The sequence below is a fragment of the Chiloscyllium plagiosum genome, unplaced genomic scaffold (genome assembly GCF_037043375.1).
Source record: "Chiloscyllium plagiosum isolate Xiang-an unplaced genomic scaffold, Cpla_swu_hap1 HiC_scaffold_1, whole genome shotgun sequence".
In the NCBI taxonomy this organism is placed as follows: Eukaryota; Metazoa; Chordata; class Chondrichthyes; order Orectolobiformes; family Hemiscylliidae; genus Chiloscyllium; species Chiloscyllium plagiosum.
The window spans coordinates 10,243,487-10,262,942 of record NW_028270139.1 but is presented as its reverse complement, the minus strand read 5'-3'; the positions used below and the strand labels follow the sequence as shown (position 1 = coordinate 10,262,942).

At 42.1% G+C, this 19,456-nt stretch overlaps 2 protein-coding genes across 3 annotated transcripts in view; one reads left to right on the top strand and one right to left on the bottom strand.

Annotated features, from left to right (window-relative positions):
* anapc10 (anaphase promoting complex subunit 10) overlaps nucleotides 1–12,016 on the bottom strand; it is a 51,406-nt gene extending 39,390 nt beyond the window's left edge. The window contains exons 1-2 of one of the 2 annotated variants that reach the window (XM_043699050.2): nucleotides 11,910–12,016; nucleotides 1,386–1,517 (exon numbers count right to left, since the gene is read on the bottom strand). In XM_043699050.2, the coding sequence (XP_043554985.1) occupies nucleotides 1,386–1,500 (115 nt within the window). In that variant the 5' untranslated portion in view covers nucleotides 1,501–1,517; nucleotides 11,910–12,016. Of the gene's footprint in view, nucleotides 1–1,385; nucleotides 1,518–4,547; nucleotides 4,569–11,909 lie in introns of those variants that run through there. The other variant, XM_087976226.1, reaches the window with a different exon arrangement.
* A 103-nt stretch (nucleotides 12,017–12,119) lies between these two features.
* The window catches only part of abce1 (ATP binding cassette subfamily E member 1), a 61,811-nt gene continuing 54,474 nt past the window's right edge, over nucleotides 12,120–19,456 (top strand). Inside the window, exon 1 of the mRNA XM_043699036.2 lies at nucleotides 12,120–12,289. The gene's annotated coding sequence lies outside the window, so the exon portion shown is untranslated. The remainder of the gene's footprint in view (nucleotides 12,290–19,456) is intronic.

Sequence of the window (19,456 nt, the reverse complement as noted above, 5' to 3'; positions counted from 1 at the left end):
CCAAAGAGCAACCCACCCAGACCCACTCCCCTACATTTACCCCTGCACCTAACACTACGGGCAATTTAGCATGGCCAATTCACCTAACCTGCACATCTTTGGACTGTGGGAAGAAACCGGAGCACCCGGAGAAAACCCACGCAGACACGGGGAGAATGTGCAAACTCCACACAGACAGTTGCCTGAGGCGGGAATTGAACCCGGGTCCCTGGCGCTGTGAGACAGCAGTGCTAACCACTAACCACTGAGCCCACCGTGCCGCCCCGAATGTTGTTTAAATTTCTTTCACATAGGCTTTTTAAAAATCTTAAACTTAATAGCTGGAAATCTGAAATAAAAACTGAAACATTATCATGAATTTTTATCAAAACTTTAAGTGTTGCCAATTTAGTGTTTAAAGCAACAGTTGATATTATAATGAAATTGTACTATGCTGAAGGAGTTCACCAAAACGTAGAAGTGTCATCATCTACACTAACATCAATTTGTCCTTATTCCTACTTTCCTAAATTCTCAGTTTTTAATAAATTGGGTCACTGAACCTTTGCGCATTTCTTTTTGTATTCATTCTTGGGATGTGGGCATCATTAGCATTTCTAATTACCTGCAGGCCAGTGGACGGTCAATGACAATGATGTTGATCGCATGCAGATGACTACATAAGAATGGAAGATTTCTACTCTAAAATATATTATTGAACCAGGTGGATTTTTATGACAATCAGCAGTGATTACACGGTTACAATTAGGTGAACTTTTATTCAATCCAAATTACATCATCTATCATGACTGGATTCAAACCCACGCCCCCAGAACAATTGTCTGGGCTCTGGATTACGAGGTCAGTGACATTATTACTCTGCCACTGCCTCCCATATCAAATTGAGTAAGTTATTAGCTCTCCAACAGCTGACTCTGACGGCTGCAGATTCAAGCCAGATTTCAGGGCTTGAATGGATAACCTCAGTTGACACAACAATGCAATGTGAAAAGAATGCTTAACGTTGAAAGCAAGATCCTTCAGATAAGTCATTAAGCTGAGAACCAAAGTGCTTGGTCATGCAAAGATCCTATTGTACTACCTAAGAGTAGGGAGTTCTTCCTGTGTTCTGGCTGATTTCCCTCCCTAAACCAACATCACTGAAAGTAAACTAGTCAGTCATTTCATTTTTTCTTAATGCATATCACATTTGCAATCCGGGTGTTTTCGCCTAATTAAAAAGCATTTTTTAAAAATGTGAGGAACTTTAGGATGTTTTAAGGATATACTACAAAATTAATACAGTTCTTTATCCGACTATGTCCAAGTTGGATTTGACCTAAATGGAACAAGAAACAAATTAAATTACAAAAGGTCTTAAAAGTGCATAACCAATCTATATTTACCTGGTTTACAAGAAGATAGGGACCAAACAGCCTGTGAACCTATCTCACGCACTGTGCCAGTTCTTTCCAACTGTTTTGGATCTTCTCCAGGCGGAGTTTTACTTGCGGTGGTCATTATTCTTGATTCTTGATCTGCAAAATAGAACATAATTTGACTGAAAGACAATTATTGAAAATCAAAGAACTCCTTTATTATAAATACATAAATGAGATAGACATATATGTCAAACATGCTCCATTCAGTCAGTGGGGCCTTCTCATCCATTAAGTGGTAGAAGCTCTACTGAATGCAGTTCCCAACATCTGGTAAATTGTCATTAGAGGTCATGAAAAGAAAACGTTGATCCCAGAGATCTTCAGGTGAAGTACATCAGGGACAACGAAAGTATTTCCACATAAGTTGGAGTCAGCCAAAGATCAGAGGCTGTAGGTAGGCTTTTCTTGGGAAGTGTGGCCTCCATGTTAATGGGATGCATGACAAAGGATAAGCAGTGGGGAAAGCAATGAGTGCAAGGTAGGAGTATATGTAAAAATATGTAAGGGTATATACAAATACATTTTAATTTGCTTTTTTAAAAATGCATCAAACTTCAGATTAAAGAGTAACAGAATGGACACATTTCAAGAAGTTGGTTTGTCCCAACAGTTGAAAATGTGTTGCTAGAAAAGCGCAGCAGGTTAGGCAGCATCCAAGGAACAGGAGAATCGACATATCGGGCATAAGCCCTTCTTCCTTTTTTCCAGCAACACATTTTCAGCTCTGATCTCCAGCATCTGCAGTTCTCACTTTCTCCTTGTCCCAACAGTTGTAAATGTCAGAAAGCAAAAGGAATTTGCACTGCTATTTCTCGGGGAATATTCTCTATCAGCATTCCAGTAGTTTGTACAATATTCCAACCATCACACAAGTATATAGAAATTCCACAGCGTGGATAGCACCATTACCCACTGCCTAAAACTAAAATAATACAATTGAGTTGTCAGCTCACATCACAGGGGAAAAAAAGATCGATCTGAATTTATAGTGCGCTTTTCACCAGATGTAACAAAGTGTTAAACATTCAAAAAAAATGCTTTCGCAATGTAGTCACTACTGATGTAGGAAACGTGGCAACCCATATGCACATAGCAAACTCCCACAAACAGTAATATGACAATGACTAGATAATCTGTTCTTGACATGTCAATAAATATTGGCCAAGGTTAACTCCTCTACACTTCTTTGAGATCGTTTACATGCAATCGAACAGGCAGACTGTCCATCTTTTAAAATTTTCGTCTGAAAGATAACACCTTGAACAGTGCCCCACACACTCCATTTTGCATTGGAGCAGCAGCTTTAATCTTCATAAGCTCTGGAATGGGATTCTTTTTTGCATTCATTCATGAGATGTGACATCACAGACTGGGCCAGCACTTATTGCTCATCTCCAGTTGTTCAGATGGCAGTCAAAAAGGGCAACTATCTTGTTGTGGATCTGCAGTCAGTTATAGCCCATACCAGACAAGGACTGCAGATTTACTTTCTGAAGGAACATGAATGAATGAGATGGATTATTTTTCCCAATGACAAATCAATAGTACTTACAATGGTTGCCATTAGGAGAGCATTTTGTACCAGATTTTATTTTAAAAATTCAAATCTCACCAGTTGCCATGCCAAACCAATATTCCCCGTTCATTAGCCTAGGCTTCTGGATTACCATTATGCTGCTGTCTCCCTCAAAAAACCAAAACCTGGAATCTTCTGACTCAAAAGTTAGAGTGCTATCCAGCAAAGGCAACTGAAATAGCATTAAATATTCTCTATTGATATTGTTAAAGCATGTTAAAGCATCCCCCTGAGGCGAGACTTGAACCCCAGTGCTTTTTTTAAAAAATTAAACTTATTTTCCTAATTATCCTGTTCAGAGATGTTCTTACATACCTCTGGAGCAAGCTGGTCTTGAATGCAGACCTCTTAGTCAAGAGGTAGGAACACTACCATTCTGCCACAATAGCCCTCCCCAGTGCTTATTGGGATAGTAATACTTATCAATGAGGTAGTTGGTTAGTTTGCTGAGCTGCTGGGTTATCATGCAGCCGTTTCACTACCATGCTGGGGAACATAATCGGTACAACTTCCGAGAGGCAGTATTTTTCTGTCCTGCTTGGTTTTTGTGTGGTCCAGTCGGTTGGGGTGAGTGTCACTTCTGGGTCTTCTCTGCAGCAGTCCGTACTCTGGGTCTGTGTGTTTGTTGATTACCTTTTCAGAAGAAAATCAGGCTTCTGAGAACTCTCTATTGTTGCTGGTTGGCTTGTCCTAGAATGGTTACTTTGTCATACTCGAATTGATGGCCCTCTTGGTCTGTGTGTACGGAGATGAGGGAGAGTGGATCATGTTGTTTAGTTGCCAATTGGTGTTTGTCAAGTCGGATGGCCAGGTTTCTTTCTGTTTGCCCAATATCATGCTTGTTGCAGTTGTTGTAAGGAACTTTGTATACCACACTGGTCCTACATGTCGTGGGGGTATGGGGTCCTTTGTCCTCATAAATAGTTGGCGTAGTGTGGTCGTTGGTTGGTGTGCTACCATAATACCTCGTGGTCATAAGAGCCCTGGTAGTTAATTCTGACAAGTTCTTCACATAGGGTAAGATGGCCAGTGTGTTGGTAGGTACAGTGTCTTCTTGGTGTTGTTTTCTACCAAAAAGTCACATAAACAAACAAACAGAGATAGACCCAATGTACAAACTGCTACAGAGAAGACCTGGAAGTCAGATTACATAAAAACAGACCAGATTACATAAAAGCCAAGCATGACAGAACAGTGCTTAATGGAAGTCACACTGATGATGTCAACCAGCATGGTAGCGAAACATCTGCACAATAAACCAGCAACTCTATAAGTTAACCAACTACCGCATCCACAACCCCAGCTAAGGATCTTCGCAAAAACTTTAAATACCTATCAATGCAGATGAGTAAGCAGGTGCAGGTGATTAATTAACTCGATAGCCTTCCTACAGTTACTGTTATGTCCTCATGGTGCATTATCATGAAGCAGACATGTCATATCAGAACTTAAATTACTTTTGTTAGTGTTAGTTGACCAGGGTAATAGTCACCCAAACACAAAGCAAATCAAAAGACAAAGTTACTGAATTAGGATATTGCTGTTTTAACCTTAGCTTGTAAACTCGCCACAAAGCTCTAATGCAGTCAACTAATTAGTCACAAAACACATATTTGCATCATTTTAAATCCAAAAACTGTGTTTTTTAAAATCAATCTGTTCAGAAATGTTTTTACGTACCACTGGAGCAGGAGGGACTTGAACCTGAACCTCAGCCTAGGGGTAGGTGGACTAACATTGCATCACTATTGAATGACTAACTGAATTGGGAACACCTAAAGCAAGCAGGGGTTTTCAGTTAGGATCACATTTTTTTGGCATGACATCTTCCCTTATTAAAAGCAAAGTGAATATTAAATCAATGATTAACAGCTGCAGCAGATTTTAAAACTGTGTTATTATACTGAAGAATGAGTACAAACAAAACGTTTTCTCAACAAACCAAAAATTATTAAATCAATGGCATCTATATTATTGTCACAAGAACACAAGAAATTATATAAATGATTTAGGTGAGAATATAGAAAGCATGGCTAGTACATTTGCAGACAACACCAAAATTGGTGGTTTCATGGTTAAGTGAAGAAAGTTATCAGTGGGCTGAAGATTGGCTGATGGAGTTTAATTTAGATAAATGTGGGGTGTTGCATTGTGTAAAACAATCAAGGGCCAGACTGATACAATAAGTAGGGTCTTGGGTAATGCTGTAGAAGAGATACCGAGGGGTGTAAGTACATAATTTGTCAAAGTTTGCGTCAAACATAGACAGGGCGGTTAAGGAGGCATTTGGCACATCTGCCTTCATTGCTGAGTCATAGAGATGTACGCACGGAAACAGACCCTTCGGTCCAACTCGTCCATGCCGACCAGATATCCCAACCCAATCTAGTCCCACCTGCCAGCACCCGGCCCATATCCCTCCAAACCCTTCCCAGTCATATACCCATCCAGATGCCTTCTAAATGTTGCAATTGTACCAGCCTCCACCACTTCCTCTGACAACGAATTCCACGCATTACCACCCTCTGTATGAAAAGTTGCCCCTTAGGTTTCTTTAATATCTTTCTCCTCTCACCATAACCAATGCCCTCAAGTTCTGGACTCCCCACCCAGGGAAAACATCTTGTCTATTTATCCTATCCATGCCCCTCATGATTTTATAAACCTCTCCGACGCTCCAGGGAAACAGTCCCAACCTATTCAACCTCTCCCTGTAGCTCAAATCCTCCAACCCCGGCAACATTCTTGTAAATCCTTTCTGAACGCTTTCAAGTTTCACAACATGCTACCTTCAGAAAGGAGACCAGAATTGCACGCAATATTCCAACAGTGGCCTAGCCAATATCCTATACAGCTGCAACATGACCTCCCAACTCTTGTACTCAATACTCTGACCAACAAAGGAAAGCAAATTAAACGCCACCTTCTTCACTATCCTATCCACCCGCGACTCCACTTTCAAGGAATTATGAACCTGCACTCCATCGACCCACACTATTGTACTTTGAAGTAACCCTTCTTCGCTGTTCACTACACCAATTTTGGTGTCATCCACAACCTTACTTACTATACTACCTATGTTCACATCCAAATCATTTACATAAATGACAAAACACACGGGACCCAATACCAATCCATGCGGCACAGGCACTGGTCACAGGCCTCCAGTCTAAAAGGCAGGCCTCCACCACCATCCTCTGTCTTCTACTTTTGAGCCAGTTCTGTATCCAAATGTCTAGTTCTCCCTGTATTCCGTGAGATGTAGCCTTGCTAACCAGTGTTCCATCGGGAACCTTCTCGAACACCTTACTGAAGTCCATATAAATCACATCCACCACTCTGCCCTTATCAATCCTCTTTGTTACTTCTTCAAAAAAACTCAATCAAGTTCGTGAGACATGATTTCCCACACACAAAACCATGTTGACTATCCCTAATCAGTCCTTGCCTTACGAAATACATGTACATCCTGTCCCTGATGATTCCCTCCAACAACTTGCCCACCACCGGCATCAGGCTCACTGGTCTATAGTTCCCTGATTTGTCCTTACCACCCTTTTTAAACAGTGGCATCACACTAGTCAACCTCCAGTCCTACAGCACCTCATCTATGACTATCGATGACACAAATATCTCAACAGAGGGCCCACCAATGACTTCCCTAGCTTCCCTTTAAATATAGGAGTTGCAAAGTCATGTTGACATTGTACAGAACATTGATGAGGCCTCTTTTGGAATACTATGTCCAGTTCTAATCATGATGAAGGGCTTTTGCCCGAAACATCGATTCTCCTGCCCCTTTGGATGCTGTCTAACCTGCTGTGCTTTTCCAGCACCCCTCACTCAACTCTGATCTCAGCATCTGCAGTCCTCACTTTCTCCTTCCAGTTCTTGTTGCCCAGTTATGAGGGATAATATTCAGCTGGAGTAATTTCTCATTTCTGTTTTAAACCTGCCACCCCTTAACCTAAAACCTTGCGTTCTTGATAGCCAGAGAAGGGGAAACATCGATTCTATACCTAATTTGTCAATCCCCCTTTAGCAATTAAAAACCTAAATTAGATCTCCTGTAATCCTTCTAAACTCTAGTGAATATAGATCTAAACTGCTCAATCTCCCCTCATAAGACAAGCCTTTGTCTTCTGGAATTTATCTCATGAACATTGTCTGAGCTGTCCCTAAATGCAATTACTTCCTACAAGTAAGCGCACCAAATCTGCCCACAGTATCCCAGACGTGGTATCATCAATGCCTGTACAATTGCAACAACCCTTCCCGACTTATGCATTTTATTCCTTTAGCAATAAATATCAAAATTCCATTTATCCTCCTTATTACCTGCTGTACTTGCTTGCTCGCTCTCTGCAACTCATGTGCAGGAACACCCAGATCACACTGCACCAAAGCATTTTGACATTTCTCCATTTAGATACGTTGCCTTGTTATTCTTCTGACCAAAATGAATAAGTGAGAGGTTACCCATCAGCCAGAATTTGGTCCATATAATTTACCTATCCATATCCATTTGTAACTTTTTTATTTCTTCATTGCAACTTATTTTCCCTCCTTTTTTAGTGCCATCTGCAAAGTTGACTATAGTACATTTCATCCGTGCACCTAAGTTGTTAATAACTACAAGTTGTCACTGTTAAGTTGAGACAATTTATAAATAGCCGAAAGTATAATCTTAAAATCCACAAGCATTTAAAACTTGATGAAAACAAAATTATTTTTAATTTTTAAGCATATTTTGAACAAAGATAAACAGGTACTCCATAGGACAAAAGACAACCTCAGCAGCATGGGACATGACATCACTGACTGGACCAGCATTTATTGCCTGCCTCTCATCGCCCTCAAGCTGGTGATGGTGAACTGCCTTCCTGAATCACTATAGTCCATGTGGTCCATGTGCTAGAGGTAGACTCTCAGTATTAATAGGAAGAGAATTACAGGATTTTGACCTATTGACACTGAAGGAACAATGATGTATTTCCAAATCGGAATACTGAGAGGATTGGAGGAGAACTTGCAGGTGGATAGTGTTTCTATGTATAGTTGTTCTGATATATCATGGAAGTTCCGTGCTTGTGCATTCTCTTATTTTAAGAAAATTGCGCAATAGGCATGCCATGTAAACTAACAGGGCCAGAAGCGCATTATAGCCAATAAAGGTAAGGGAAATTCACCTTCTACAAATAACAGTCTAAATTCTTAAAACCAATTCACATCGAAGAATCACACATTATAACAGAATCAACTACATCTGTTGCCCTTGTCCTTCTAGATGGAATTGATTGTAGGCTTCGAAAGTCCTACCTCAGGACTTTTGGCAAATTTCTACCAGTACAGTAGATAGTGTACGTTGCTGTTACGGAGCATCGGTGAAGTGATGTGGCACCATTCAGATTGGTTGTTTTGTCCTGGATAGTATCAAGCTCCTTGAGTTGTTGAACTGCACTCATCCAGGCAAGTGGGGATTACTCCTGACTTCTGCCTTGTAGCAGTTAGACAGGCTTTGGAGAGTCAGGAGGAGGGTTACTTATTGCAGTATTCCTCACTTTTGACCTGCTTTTGTAGCCACTGTATTTACATTAGTAAGTCCAATACAGTTTCTGGTCAATGGAAACCTCCAAGATATTGAGAATGGGAAAATTCAGTGATGGTAATGCCAATGAATGTCAAAAGGCAATGGTTAGATTGTTTCTTGTTGGGTTTAATTAGTGCGAGGCATTTGTGGAACATGAATATTATTTGCCACTTTTCAGCCCAAGCCTGGATATTCTCCATATTGGTTACATGTGGACAATGACTGCTTAATTAACTGAGAAGTCACGAATGATACTGATCATTGCGCGAACATCCTCACTTCTAATCTTGGATGAAGCGGCTGAAGATATTTAGGCATACAACACTACCCTTAGGAACCGAGGGTTCTTGTGGCCCAGTAGTAGTATCCCTATCTCAAGTTCCAACTGCTCCAAAGGTCTATCATAATACATCTCAACAGTTTAATTAAAATGTTCTATCCTGAGGAACTCCTGCAGAGATGTCCTGGAAATGACTAACCCCCAACAACCACAACCATCTTTGGATGTGCCAGGTATGTACTCTATTGGTTCTGTCAGCTGCCACTAAAAATAAAGTTTAAATTTGAATAGTTACTGAAAAGCTTGCAATTTCACTTAAAGACCACAAGTGGTAGAAATAAATTCATACTATTTGGTGGAAAACAATCTGATGTTGGGGCTCAGTGAGCTGCTTGCACAGTTTTCACCAGTGCAGTGCAGAGATCGAGGTAGTTATATAAACATGGAATGGTGAGGGATTTCAAAACAAGGGTGCAAGATTTAGAAGAAGCTTCTCTCGCTGGGAGACAACATACGTTACTAAGCTCAGGGGTGACAGGTGAATGGAATGGGAGAAAATGAGGACTGCAGATGCTGGGAGATCAGAGCTGAAAAATGTGTTGCTGGAAAAGCGCAGCAGGTCAGGCAGCATCTAAGGAGCAGGAGAATCGACGTTTCGGGCATAAGCCCTTCTTCAGGAATGAGGAGGGTGTGCCAAGCAGGCTAAGATAAAAAGTAGGGAGGAGGAACTTTGGGGACGGGCATTGGGAATGCGATAGGTGGAAGGAGGTTAAGGTCAGGGTGATAGGCCTGAGAGGGAGTGGGGGACGGAGAGGTCAGGAAGAAAATTGCAGGTCAAGAAGGCAGTGCTGAGTCCGAGGGTTGGGACTGAGATAAGGTGGGAGTGGGGAAATGAGGAAGCTGGAGAAATCTGCATTCATCTCTTGTGGGTGGAGGGTTCCTAGACGGAAGATGAGGCGCTCTTCCTCCAGGTGTCGTGTTGCCATGGTCATGCGATGGAGGAGGCCAAGGACCTGCATGTCCTTGGCGGAGTGGGAGGGGGAGTTAAAGTGTTCAGCCACGGGGCGGTTGGGTTGGTTGGTGCGGGTGTCCCAGAGGTGTTCTCTGAAATGTTCCACAAGTAGGCGGCCTGTCTCCCCAATGTAGAGGAGGCCACACTGGGTGCAGCGGATTAAGTAAATGGTGTGTGTGGAGTACAGGTGAATTTGTGACGGATATGGAAGGATCCCTTGGGGCCTTGGAGGGAAATGAGGGGGGAGGTGTGGGCGCAAGTTTTGCATTTCTTGCGGTTGCAGGGGAAGGTGCCGGGAATGGAGCTTGGGTTGGTGGGGGGTGTGGACCTGACGAGGGAGTCACGGAGGGAGTTGTCTTTCCGGAACACTGATAGGGGAGGGGAGGGAAATATATCCTTGGTGGTGGAGTCTGTTTGGAGGTGCGGAAATGACGAAGGATATGATATGATGTATCTGGAGGTTGGGGGGGTGGTAGGTGAGGACCAGTGGGGTTCTGTCCTGGTGGCGATTGGAGGGGCGGGGTTCAAGGGTGGAGGAGATGCGGTGGAGAGCATCGTAAACCACATCTGAGGGGAAATTGCGGTCTTTGAAAAAGGAGGCCATTTGGGTTGTTCAGTAGTGATAAACTTCAAGAGGAAGCAGCCTGATGGAATGGGTGGACAAGTGGCAGAAAATGGGACAAATGGCCCAGTTGATTGGCACCTCATCTACTACCTTCAATATTCACTCCAATCAACCCTGGCACATTATAACTGCACTGATCAGTTTGCAAGATACACAACTCCTTGAAAAACAGTTCCCAAGAGTATGTGCTCCACATCTTGAAGGACAAGGTCTAGAGACAGACTGAATCACCTCCTGCTGCAAAGTACTCTCCAACTCACATGTCACATTTCAAAACATAGTACTGACCCTGAACTTCACAAGAACACACTGGATATATTTTCACCAAATGAAAATCAGCACTTCAAATGTCTCATTCATTGCATGGTCAAACAGCTCAGGAGAGACAAAAAGTGCTGCCTTTCAGCAACTCCCATGTCCCATTAATGAACCGTTTCCTTTTAGTAAAGCATTTCAATTTCATTGATCAGGTGTTTTCTTTGTGGTCAAATTGCTTTAAATTGTTAGCTTTCCATACAGCAAGAGAAAGCACATCATCTCATCGTTGGCAGTCCAGTAACAAATTGCCCGATAAATTGATATGAAAACAGAATGCGTTGAAGCAACTCAGTCAGTCTGGTAGCATCACTGAAAGGATGCTACCTTTCCTGAAGAAGCGCTTATGCCCGAAACGTCGATTCTCCTGTTCCTTGGATGCTGCCAGACCTGCTGCGCTTTTCCAGCAACACATTTTCAGCTAGCATCACTGAAACTCAAGGCGAGACATCCACTGCACAGTGGCCTCCTGAGACGGTCACTGGTTGCACTGCGAAAAGTGTCGGAAAAGCACCAATCTTCTTCGTGGCGTACTGTTGCATTTCCAAATCCTCATCACCTGTGGAGACAGGGGCAAAATTTCCTACAGAAAAACAGGACACGCAAGCACTTACTACCACGGCACGCTCCAGCAACCGTCTCTGTGGGTGTCCTCCCACAGTCTGTGGACATGCAGGTTGGGTGGATTAACCATGTTAGGTGGCACATGATGCACAGGCTGGGTGAATTGGCCACTGTCAATGCAGGGGTACAGGAATTATGGCAGGGGTGGGATGCTCTTCGGAGGGTGGGTGTGCAGTCGATAGGCCGAATAGCCTGTTTCCACACTGGAGGGATTCCAAAAGCCAGGAGTTGGAAGCATTTTGAGCGGAGTTTATTTGGTGGGGGGGGGGCTGGGGGATTTATGCTGCCTGACCTGCTGCGCCTTTCCAGCACCACACTCTCGAATCTAATCTGCAGTACTCGCTTTACGCCCAATTATAGTTCACAACCCGAACACTACACTTTCCACTGTTTCCCCCTCCCCTCGACGCAGTTCAGTTGGCGGTCTGGGTCTCAGTAACCGGTCTCACGGTGAAGTTTCACTTACCCGGCGAAGATGAATTTCAAGCCAGCTCCATGACCCGCTCCCTCAGTCTCCCCAGTCCCGCCACCGGCTGGTGTCAACCGTCAACCGTCCTCGACGCGCTGACGTCAGACGCAAGCCGACGCTGGAGGCACTGCGCATGCTTGCGGCGGCGTGGGCGTGAGCGGGGGGAAGGGGGGGGAGCCATCTTCACCGGCTTCTTTTTTCCCCTCCCCTTCCCTTCCCCTCCCCCACCTCCTCTTCACTCCTGACGACCACGTTTGCAGAGAGGAGAGAAAAGCCAGGGTGGACTTCTACCGCAACCGTTGGGCAGGCGGCAAAGCCTACCGAGGATTCGTCTGATGTAGTCGCTGCCGCTCGCACTGTCACAGCGTCCCGCCCGGGTAAAGGAGAGATCTCCATGTGATTCAGGGGCAGGGGTGGGGTGAGGAGTTTGTGGGAGAGAGCGTGGACTTCATGCAGGCCCGGGGCCCATTGCCTGGCATAGGCCGCAGCCGAGTCTACCTGTTGTAACAGCCTTTGGACAATAAGCGCAGCTTTTGCTCGAGATGGCAGCTGTGTAACTGGCCTCAGGCTTTGATGCTCAGTCGTGGGGAGAGCTGGACAGCGGGCGATGTATTTGTTAAAGCGGTTGGCCTTTTGCCCCAGTGTTCAAATTCTGAAGAAAGCATAGCCTTTTTGAGTTACATTACCCGATCTTGCAATGTTATAACCGATCGCTGTAGGCGTTTGTGTTTGAATCGTGTATATCACGCGAATGTTTGAATGGGGCAACGACAGGTCTGTCTCTACAGGACTCTACACCAACTCTACAGAACGCTAGCAGTTTACTTTTATGAGACTGGTTGCGGTTCCTTCATTCAATTTTTTTTCATTTGTCAAAAGTTTAATTATTAGCAGCATTCGGGAAAAAGTCATTCAGGAACCTTTTTTGCTACTACTCTGAATTCTTTATTTTTAATAAGATTCAAATGCCTAAAATTGTTATCATCTTAAAATTGAGTTGGGTTTAGCTTCTTGAAATTGGTTAAAAGTAGTTTTGTTTGTAGAAAATAAGGCTAGTTGAAAACCTAAACTAATGTTTACTGAGAAATAGGGTTTAAACATTAATTCACCTCCTTCCTAAGGAAACAGTTATTTTGTATATATCAAAATTTGCACAATTGTTAGTCTAATTTGAGTCTAGTATTTGGACCTGTTGCATTAACCTTTGAAATTATTTAGTTGTGCAATACTTGTTAAATGTTCTTCAGTTTATTGGGATATGCTATGGGTTTTTTTCTGTACGTTCAGGAGGTGTCTCTGGCAAAGCCAGGTTTTATTGCTCCTCACTAACATCCCTTAAGATAGTTGGAACTGCTGACTTGAACCTCCACAGTTTGTGGGGTGTAAGTATGTTCAATGCTGTTAGAAAGGAAGTGCTTGGATTTTGATCTAATGGTGAGATGGTTTGAAATCCGGACATGAAGGTGAGAGGAACTTAGTGAAGTGGCAATCACAATGCAAATGGCACTAATCAAACTGAAGAGAGGTTGTAGGCAGAGGTACTGAGCTGGCTACTGAAGACCACTTGAGTAAACAGCTTAGGAGACCTTAGAGTTTTTTTTTAACAGCCTGAACAAGTGTGACCAGCTCTCTCTCATCCATATTTCAGGGTTTTGATTTTGTCAGTAGCATCAGGAGCTATTGGGTCTTAACAGAATTGGAAGCTTGAGTGACTATCTCCTGGCTGCTACTCTGAATTTTCTCTTTTTTCCCTCTGGATTGGAGAACTGCATGTAAGAATCTCTGAATTTTTCCTTTTGTTTTGCCAAAGGGTGTGTTTGTGGGATGTTAATATATTTGAACAATTAATTATTGTACTGTTATTCTGTTAAGTTCTCCAGTAGAGTTAAGTCATGCTAAAGTCTTCGTTCTTTGGTTGTATTTTGACCAGACTGGCAAAGTAGTTTGACCAGTCATGTTTTATCTGCAACAGACACTTTTATATTTGCCATTTCAAATAAAAAAAAGTTGGATCCAGTCTATGTTAAAATATTTTGAGGGAGTCTAATCTGGACCATAACATCAAATAGCAATTTCTCATCAAGTCAGCCATCATTATGCAGAGTGTAATAGCAAGTGATTTTTTTTTAAAAAGCAGGGTTTATTTAATTGTGTTTGCTAATTAACAAGCAAACCAGGTATAAGGCTTCTGAGGATTCTTGTCGTTTGGGGATGGCACGGTGGCTCAGTGATTACCACCGCTGCCTCTCAGCGCCAGGGATCTGGGTTCTTCTAGTCTCTGGTGACTGTGTCTGCGTGGAGTTTGCACATTCTCCCCAAGTCTGCGTGGGTTTCCTCTGGGTGCTCCAGTTTCTTTCCACAATCCAAAGAAGTGCAGATTAGGTGAATTGGCCATGTTAAATTGCCTATGTTGTTAGATATGTTAGTCGGGGTAAAGTCGGGGAATAGGTGTGGGTGGGTTACTCTTCAGAGGGTCTGTGTGGGCTTGTTGGTCCGAAGGGCCTGTTACCATACTGTAGGGAATCTAATCTAATCTTGCACCTTGAAGGGAGGAATTCTTTTTCTGACCACTTTATCAGTTTCTCTGTTATTTCTCTGTTCTGTTTTGGCTGTGTCTGAGGTCCAATCAACTTGATAATTTCTTCTGAAAGAGTGAGCGAGTTCTATGTAACTCACACACGGGTACATGAGCATCAACAACAGATCGTGGATGAGATTCTCTAGCCTTTACCAGTTCTTGCTGAATATTGTTTTTCCCAAGACCATAATTATCCTAATCCCAATTATTACAGCTTTAATATTAACTTAAACTCACTTTCGACCATTTCCAGTATGGGTCAAGATGGACTTTGTCCTAGGGTCTTGAGAGGTGGCTAATTGGTGAGTAGGTCCATTCGTTGTTAATTTTCTGAAATTCTTTAGTTTCAGGAAAAGTTCCAACAGACTGGAAAATGGCAAATATAACCTCTATTCAAAAAAGACAGAAAAGGGGTATTTTATCAGTCAGTTAGCTTGATGGCTAGCGTATGGAAGTTATACATTGTTGGAGATTGTACCTATGTACCTCAGGAAAACCTGAGGTAATTGGGAAGATTCGTCATGGTTTCATCAAAAGAAAGTCCTGTTTAGCCAATTTATAAACCTCTATTCTTGCAATTAACTCCAATAAAGTTATGAGGGGCATGCATAGGGTAAATAGACAAGATCTTTTCTCTGGGGTGGGGAAGTCCAGAACTAGAGGGCATAGGTTTAGGGTAAGGGGAAAAAGAATTTTAAAAGGACCCAAAGGGCAACTTTTTCATGCCGAAGTTGATGCATGTATGGAATGAGCTGCCAGAGGAAGTCTTTGAGGCTGGTACAATTTCAAAATTTAAAAGTCATCTGGATGGGTATATGAATAGGAAGGGTTTAGAGGAATATGAGCCAAGTACTGGCAAATGGAACTGGATTAATTTGGGATATCTGATTGGTGTGGACAAGTTGGACCAAAGGGTCTGTTTCCATTCTGAACATCTCGTACTCTGAGTAGTATGCATTGTGGATAAGGCAGAGCTTATTGGGTAATGGACCTGGGTTTCCAAGGGTTACTGCACAAAATGTATGCTCATGATGTAACTGGTAACATATCAGTACAGAGAAAAGATTGGCTGGCAGAAGATCGTACTCAGTACATAAAGGGCATTTGGCAGGATGTGGGAAGTGGGGAGTGTCCTCTGTTAAGACATCAGCTTTTTACAACTTATATCAATAACTTAGATGAAGGAAGTGAAAGATAAGGTAACTAAAGTCACAGGCAGCGCCAATTGATATGAAGAAAGCTTAAGGAGTTTGCAGAAAGATATAGATAGTTTTGAAAGTGGCAAAAATCTAATAGTCATAGAGATGTACAGCACGAAATAGACCCTTGTGTCCAACTCATCCATGCTGACAAGATATCCTAACCTAATCTAGTCCTGTATGCCAGCACTGGCCCATATCCGTCTAAGCCCTTCCTATTCCTATACCCATCCTAATGCCTTTTAAATGGTGTAATTGTACCAGGCTCCAACACTTCCTCTGGCAGCTCATTCCAAACATGCACCACCCTCTGCGTGAAAAAGTTGCCTTTTATATCTTTCCCCTCTCACCCTAAACCTATGCCCTCTAGTTCTGGATTCTCCCAACCCAGGGAAAATACCTTGTCTATTTATCCTATCCGTGCCCCTCATGACTTTATAAACCTCTGTAAAGTCATCCGTCAGCCTTTGACACTCCAGAGGAAAAAAGCCTTCTCCTCAAGCTCAAATCTTCCAACCCTGGCAACATCCTTGTAAATTTTTTCAGAACCCTTTTCAAGTTTCACAGCATCCTTCCAATGGGAGGGAGACCAGAATTGCACATATTCTTCCAAAAGTGGCCAACCCAATGTCCTGTATAGCTGCAACATGACCTCCCAAATCCTGTACTCAATACACTGTCCAATAAAGAAAGAGGGAAGTGTTATGAAGATGTGTGTGTACTGTACCTTATAAGAGAGTTAAAAGCAACAAAACTACCTGACAAAACCAAATGTTCTGAAAAGAAATATAATGTAATATTTGGTCAAACAACTCGCTTAATTGGTTGCCTGGAAACAGCAAAACAGATTCAAATTAGGCCAGTTTAAATCATACCCCAAAAAATACTAAACTCCAATCCAGTATTAATTTAGTATATTGATAACATTAAAAGCCAATGACACAATCCGATGCTTTGGAGGTATAAGACTAGGTAAAATTGAACAGTTGAGCAGAGAACTGCTGAGTCCCAGAATATAAAAAGACTGCCTGAAAAATAGCTCTCTTAAAGATACCTTTATTGAACAGTAACTTATGAAGCAGAAATCCCTAAGAACACAGAAATACAGAAGACGAAAGCTGTTTGGTTTTGAGATAAGTTTGGTTTTGTAAATCTTAATCGGGAGTTTTATCGGTTACAGATAGGTTAGAGGAAGGAGTTGTAAATAGTTGTTAGTTAATTATTCTCTTAGACTTTAAGAAATAAAATTGTTAATTTTTACTTTAACTAATTGTTGGCCGATCAAATTTTCACAGATTGCTTCACGGGATAATTTTTTTCTGTGTTGCCAGTTTGAAATTAAGCAGGAGAGTTTACCCCATGTTGTAACAGAAGGTTGCAAGAAAATATGAAGTTGTTAGCTAGCTAGTGGATCTAGGTGTCCAAGTGCATAAATAGTGTGCAAGTGCAGCATAATATTTGACTTATTGTCACATGTACCTATATACAGTGAAAATTTCTGTTTTGCATTCAAAAGGGCTAATGCCTGAAACGTTGACTTGCCTACTACTCTGCTGGAGCCTGATCTGCTGTGCTTTTTCCAGCACCTTGCTTTTTGAGATGAACATATAACGACATACAGATCATTGGGTGTTTGGACAGAGCAAAGCATGTAAGGTTATGGCTGCACAAGAGTTGCACAAAGTAAGATCGACATTAGATTTGAAATTAGAGGTCTCTTTAGCAGCCTAATAATGGGGAAGAAGCTGTCTTGAAACTGTTGGTATGTGTTTAAGCTTCTGTATCTTCTGCCTAATGCAAGAGATTGGAAGAGAGTATTACTGGAGTGGGACAGAGTCTTTAGTGATGTTGGCTGCCTTACATCTCATTAGGATAGCATTTTTCTTTTTAAGATTGTGAGGAATCGAACATAAAAAGCAAGGATGTTCTGCTTTAGTTATTGAGGATATTGATGAGGCCATCTTCAGTACTATCCAGAGTACTTTTTGTTTGGTCTCCTTTATTTAAGGAAGGATTTAAATGGTGGAGCTGGTTCAGAGGAAGTTTACTAGGTTAGTGTCTGGAATGAGGGGTTATTCTGAGGATAGTTTACATTATCTGGGTATGTTTCCGCAGAAGTTTAGCATGACTGGTGACTTGATTAAAAATGTAAGATTCTGAATTATTCTAATTAGCGACTGCCCTTTTACAATAGATGAGGCTTTTATTTTTGCAGGATTGTGTGAATTTGGAACTCTGTTTCTGATGCAGAGGTGATGGGGTTTCATTGAATGTTTTTCAGGCAGAATTGGATGAATCCTTGTTGGACAATGGAATCAAAATTTGTGGGGGTAGCAGATAATTAGCATTTGGAACACTAACAGAGTAATATGATCTTATGGAATAAGACCTGACTAGCTGAATGGTCTACTTCTGCTTCTATTTCATGTTTGCAAGTGATGATGTGTAGCTTCTTGAGGAACTTGCAGTTGGTGCTTCCCACATATTTGCTGCCTTTATTCCAGGTGATCGAGGTCACAGGTTTGAAAAATGCTGTTTGAAGGAGGCTTGCTGAATTGCTGCATCACATGTTGTAAATAGTTCAAACTACTGTATACTGTTTGATGGGCTGCTGATTGAGCATTGTCCTGGATTATTTTGAATTTTTGTGTTGTTGAAACTACACTCATCCTAGGCAAATGAAGATTAATGTGGTTATCCTCTTATACAGACCACAGAAGGACCCCAGGATGCAGGTTAACTTCATGTTTACTCAAAGAATCTCTGCCCATCTCCCTCCAGTCTGAGGACTTCTCTGATTATGTACAGAAAGCTATTGACCATTAAGCCCCATGGTCACATGTATTTAAATTTAATTACTGGACAATAAACAGAAATCTTGTGTTCTACATCCTTCTCATTCCATTGTGCAGACATGTAATATATTCTCCAGTTTGCTATCCATGTTGATACAGGTCTTAGGGTGTACAAGGTTCCTCACCAGTCATTGCTGGTGTGGATCAATGGGGTGTAAAAGGTTCTTGCCTGCAAAAACATGCATTGCAGTACTGGCTTGTCTTATTCCTGTTGGTATCACTTCTTTATCAAACTTTACTGAATTTCTTCCACAATTTACCAGTGCCTTTGACCTTGCCCAGTAAAACATGGAATAGTACAGCACCAGAGCAGGCCATTTGGCCCATGTCTGTACCTACATGGTGCCATTCTAACTGATCCCTTCTGCTTGCATGTGGTCCATATCCCCCTTTTCCCCGTTCACGTGTCTAAATGTGTGTTAAACAGTGCTATAAGTATCTGATTCTGCCACCTCCCTTGGCACTGTGTTCCAAGCACCTACTACCTGTGTGGTTTATTTTGAAAAAGAAAATGCTCATTCTCTCTCATCTCCTTTAAAGTTTCCCCTCTGGTATGTGACATTGCCACCCTTGGAAAAAGATTCCGAAAATCCACCCTATTTGTGTTCCTCATAATTTTGCATGCTTCTCCTGGTGCCCCTCAGCCTCCGAAGCTATAGCAAAAAACAATCCAAGTTTGTCCAACTTGTCCTTACAACTCTCCAATGCACACAACATCCTTCTCCAAAGCCTCTACATATCTCCTAGAGTATGATAAACAGAACTGTATGCAATCCTCCAGATGCAGCCTAACTAAAGTACTTACAGCTACAATATGAAATGCCAATTTTTAAACTCAATGCCCTGACCAAAGCAAGGATGTTCCATGCCTCCTTTACCACCTTATCCACTTGTGTTGCCACTTTCTTGGAG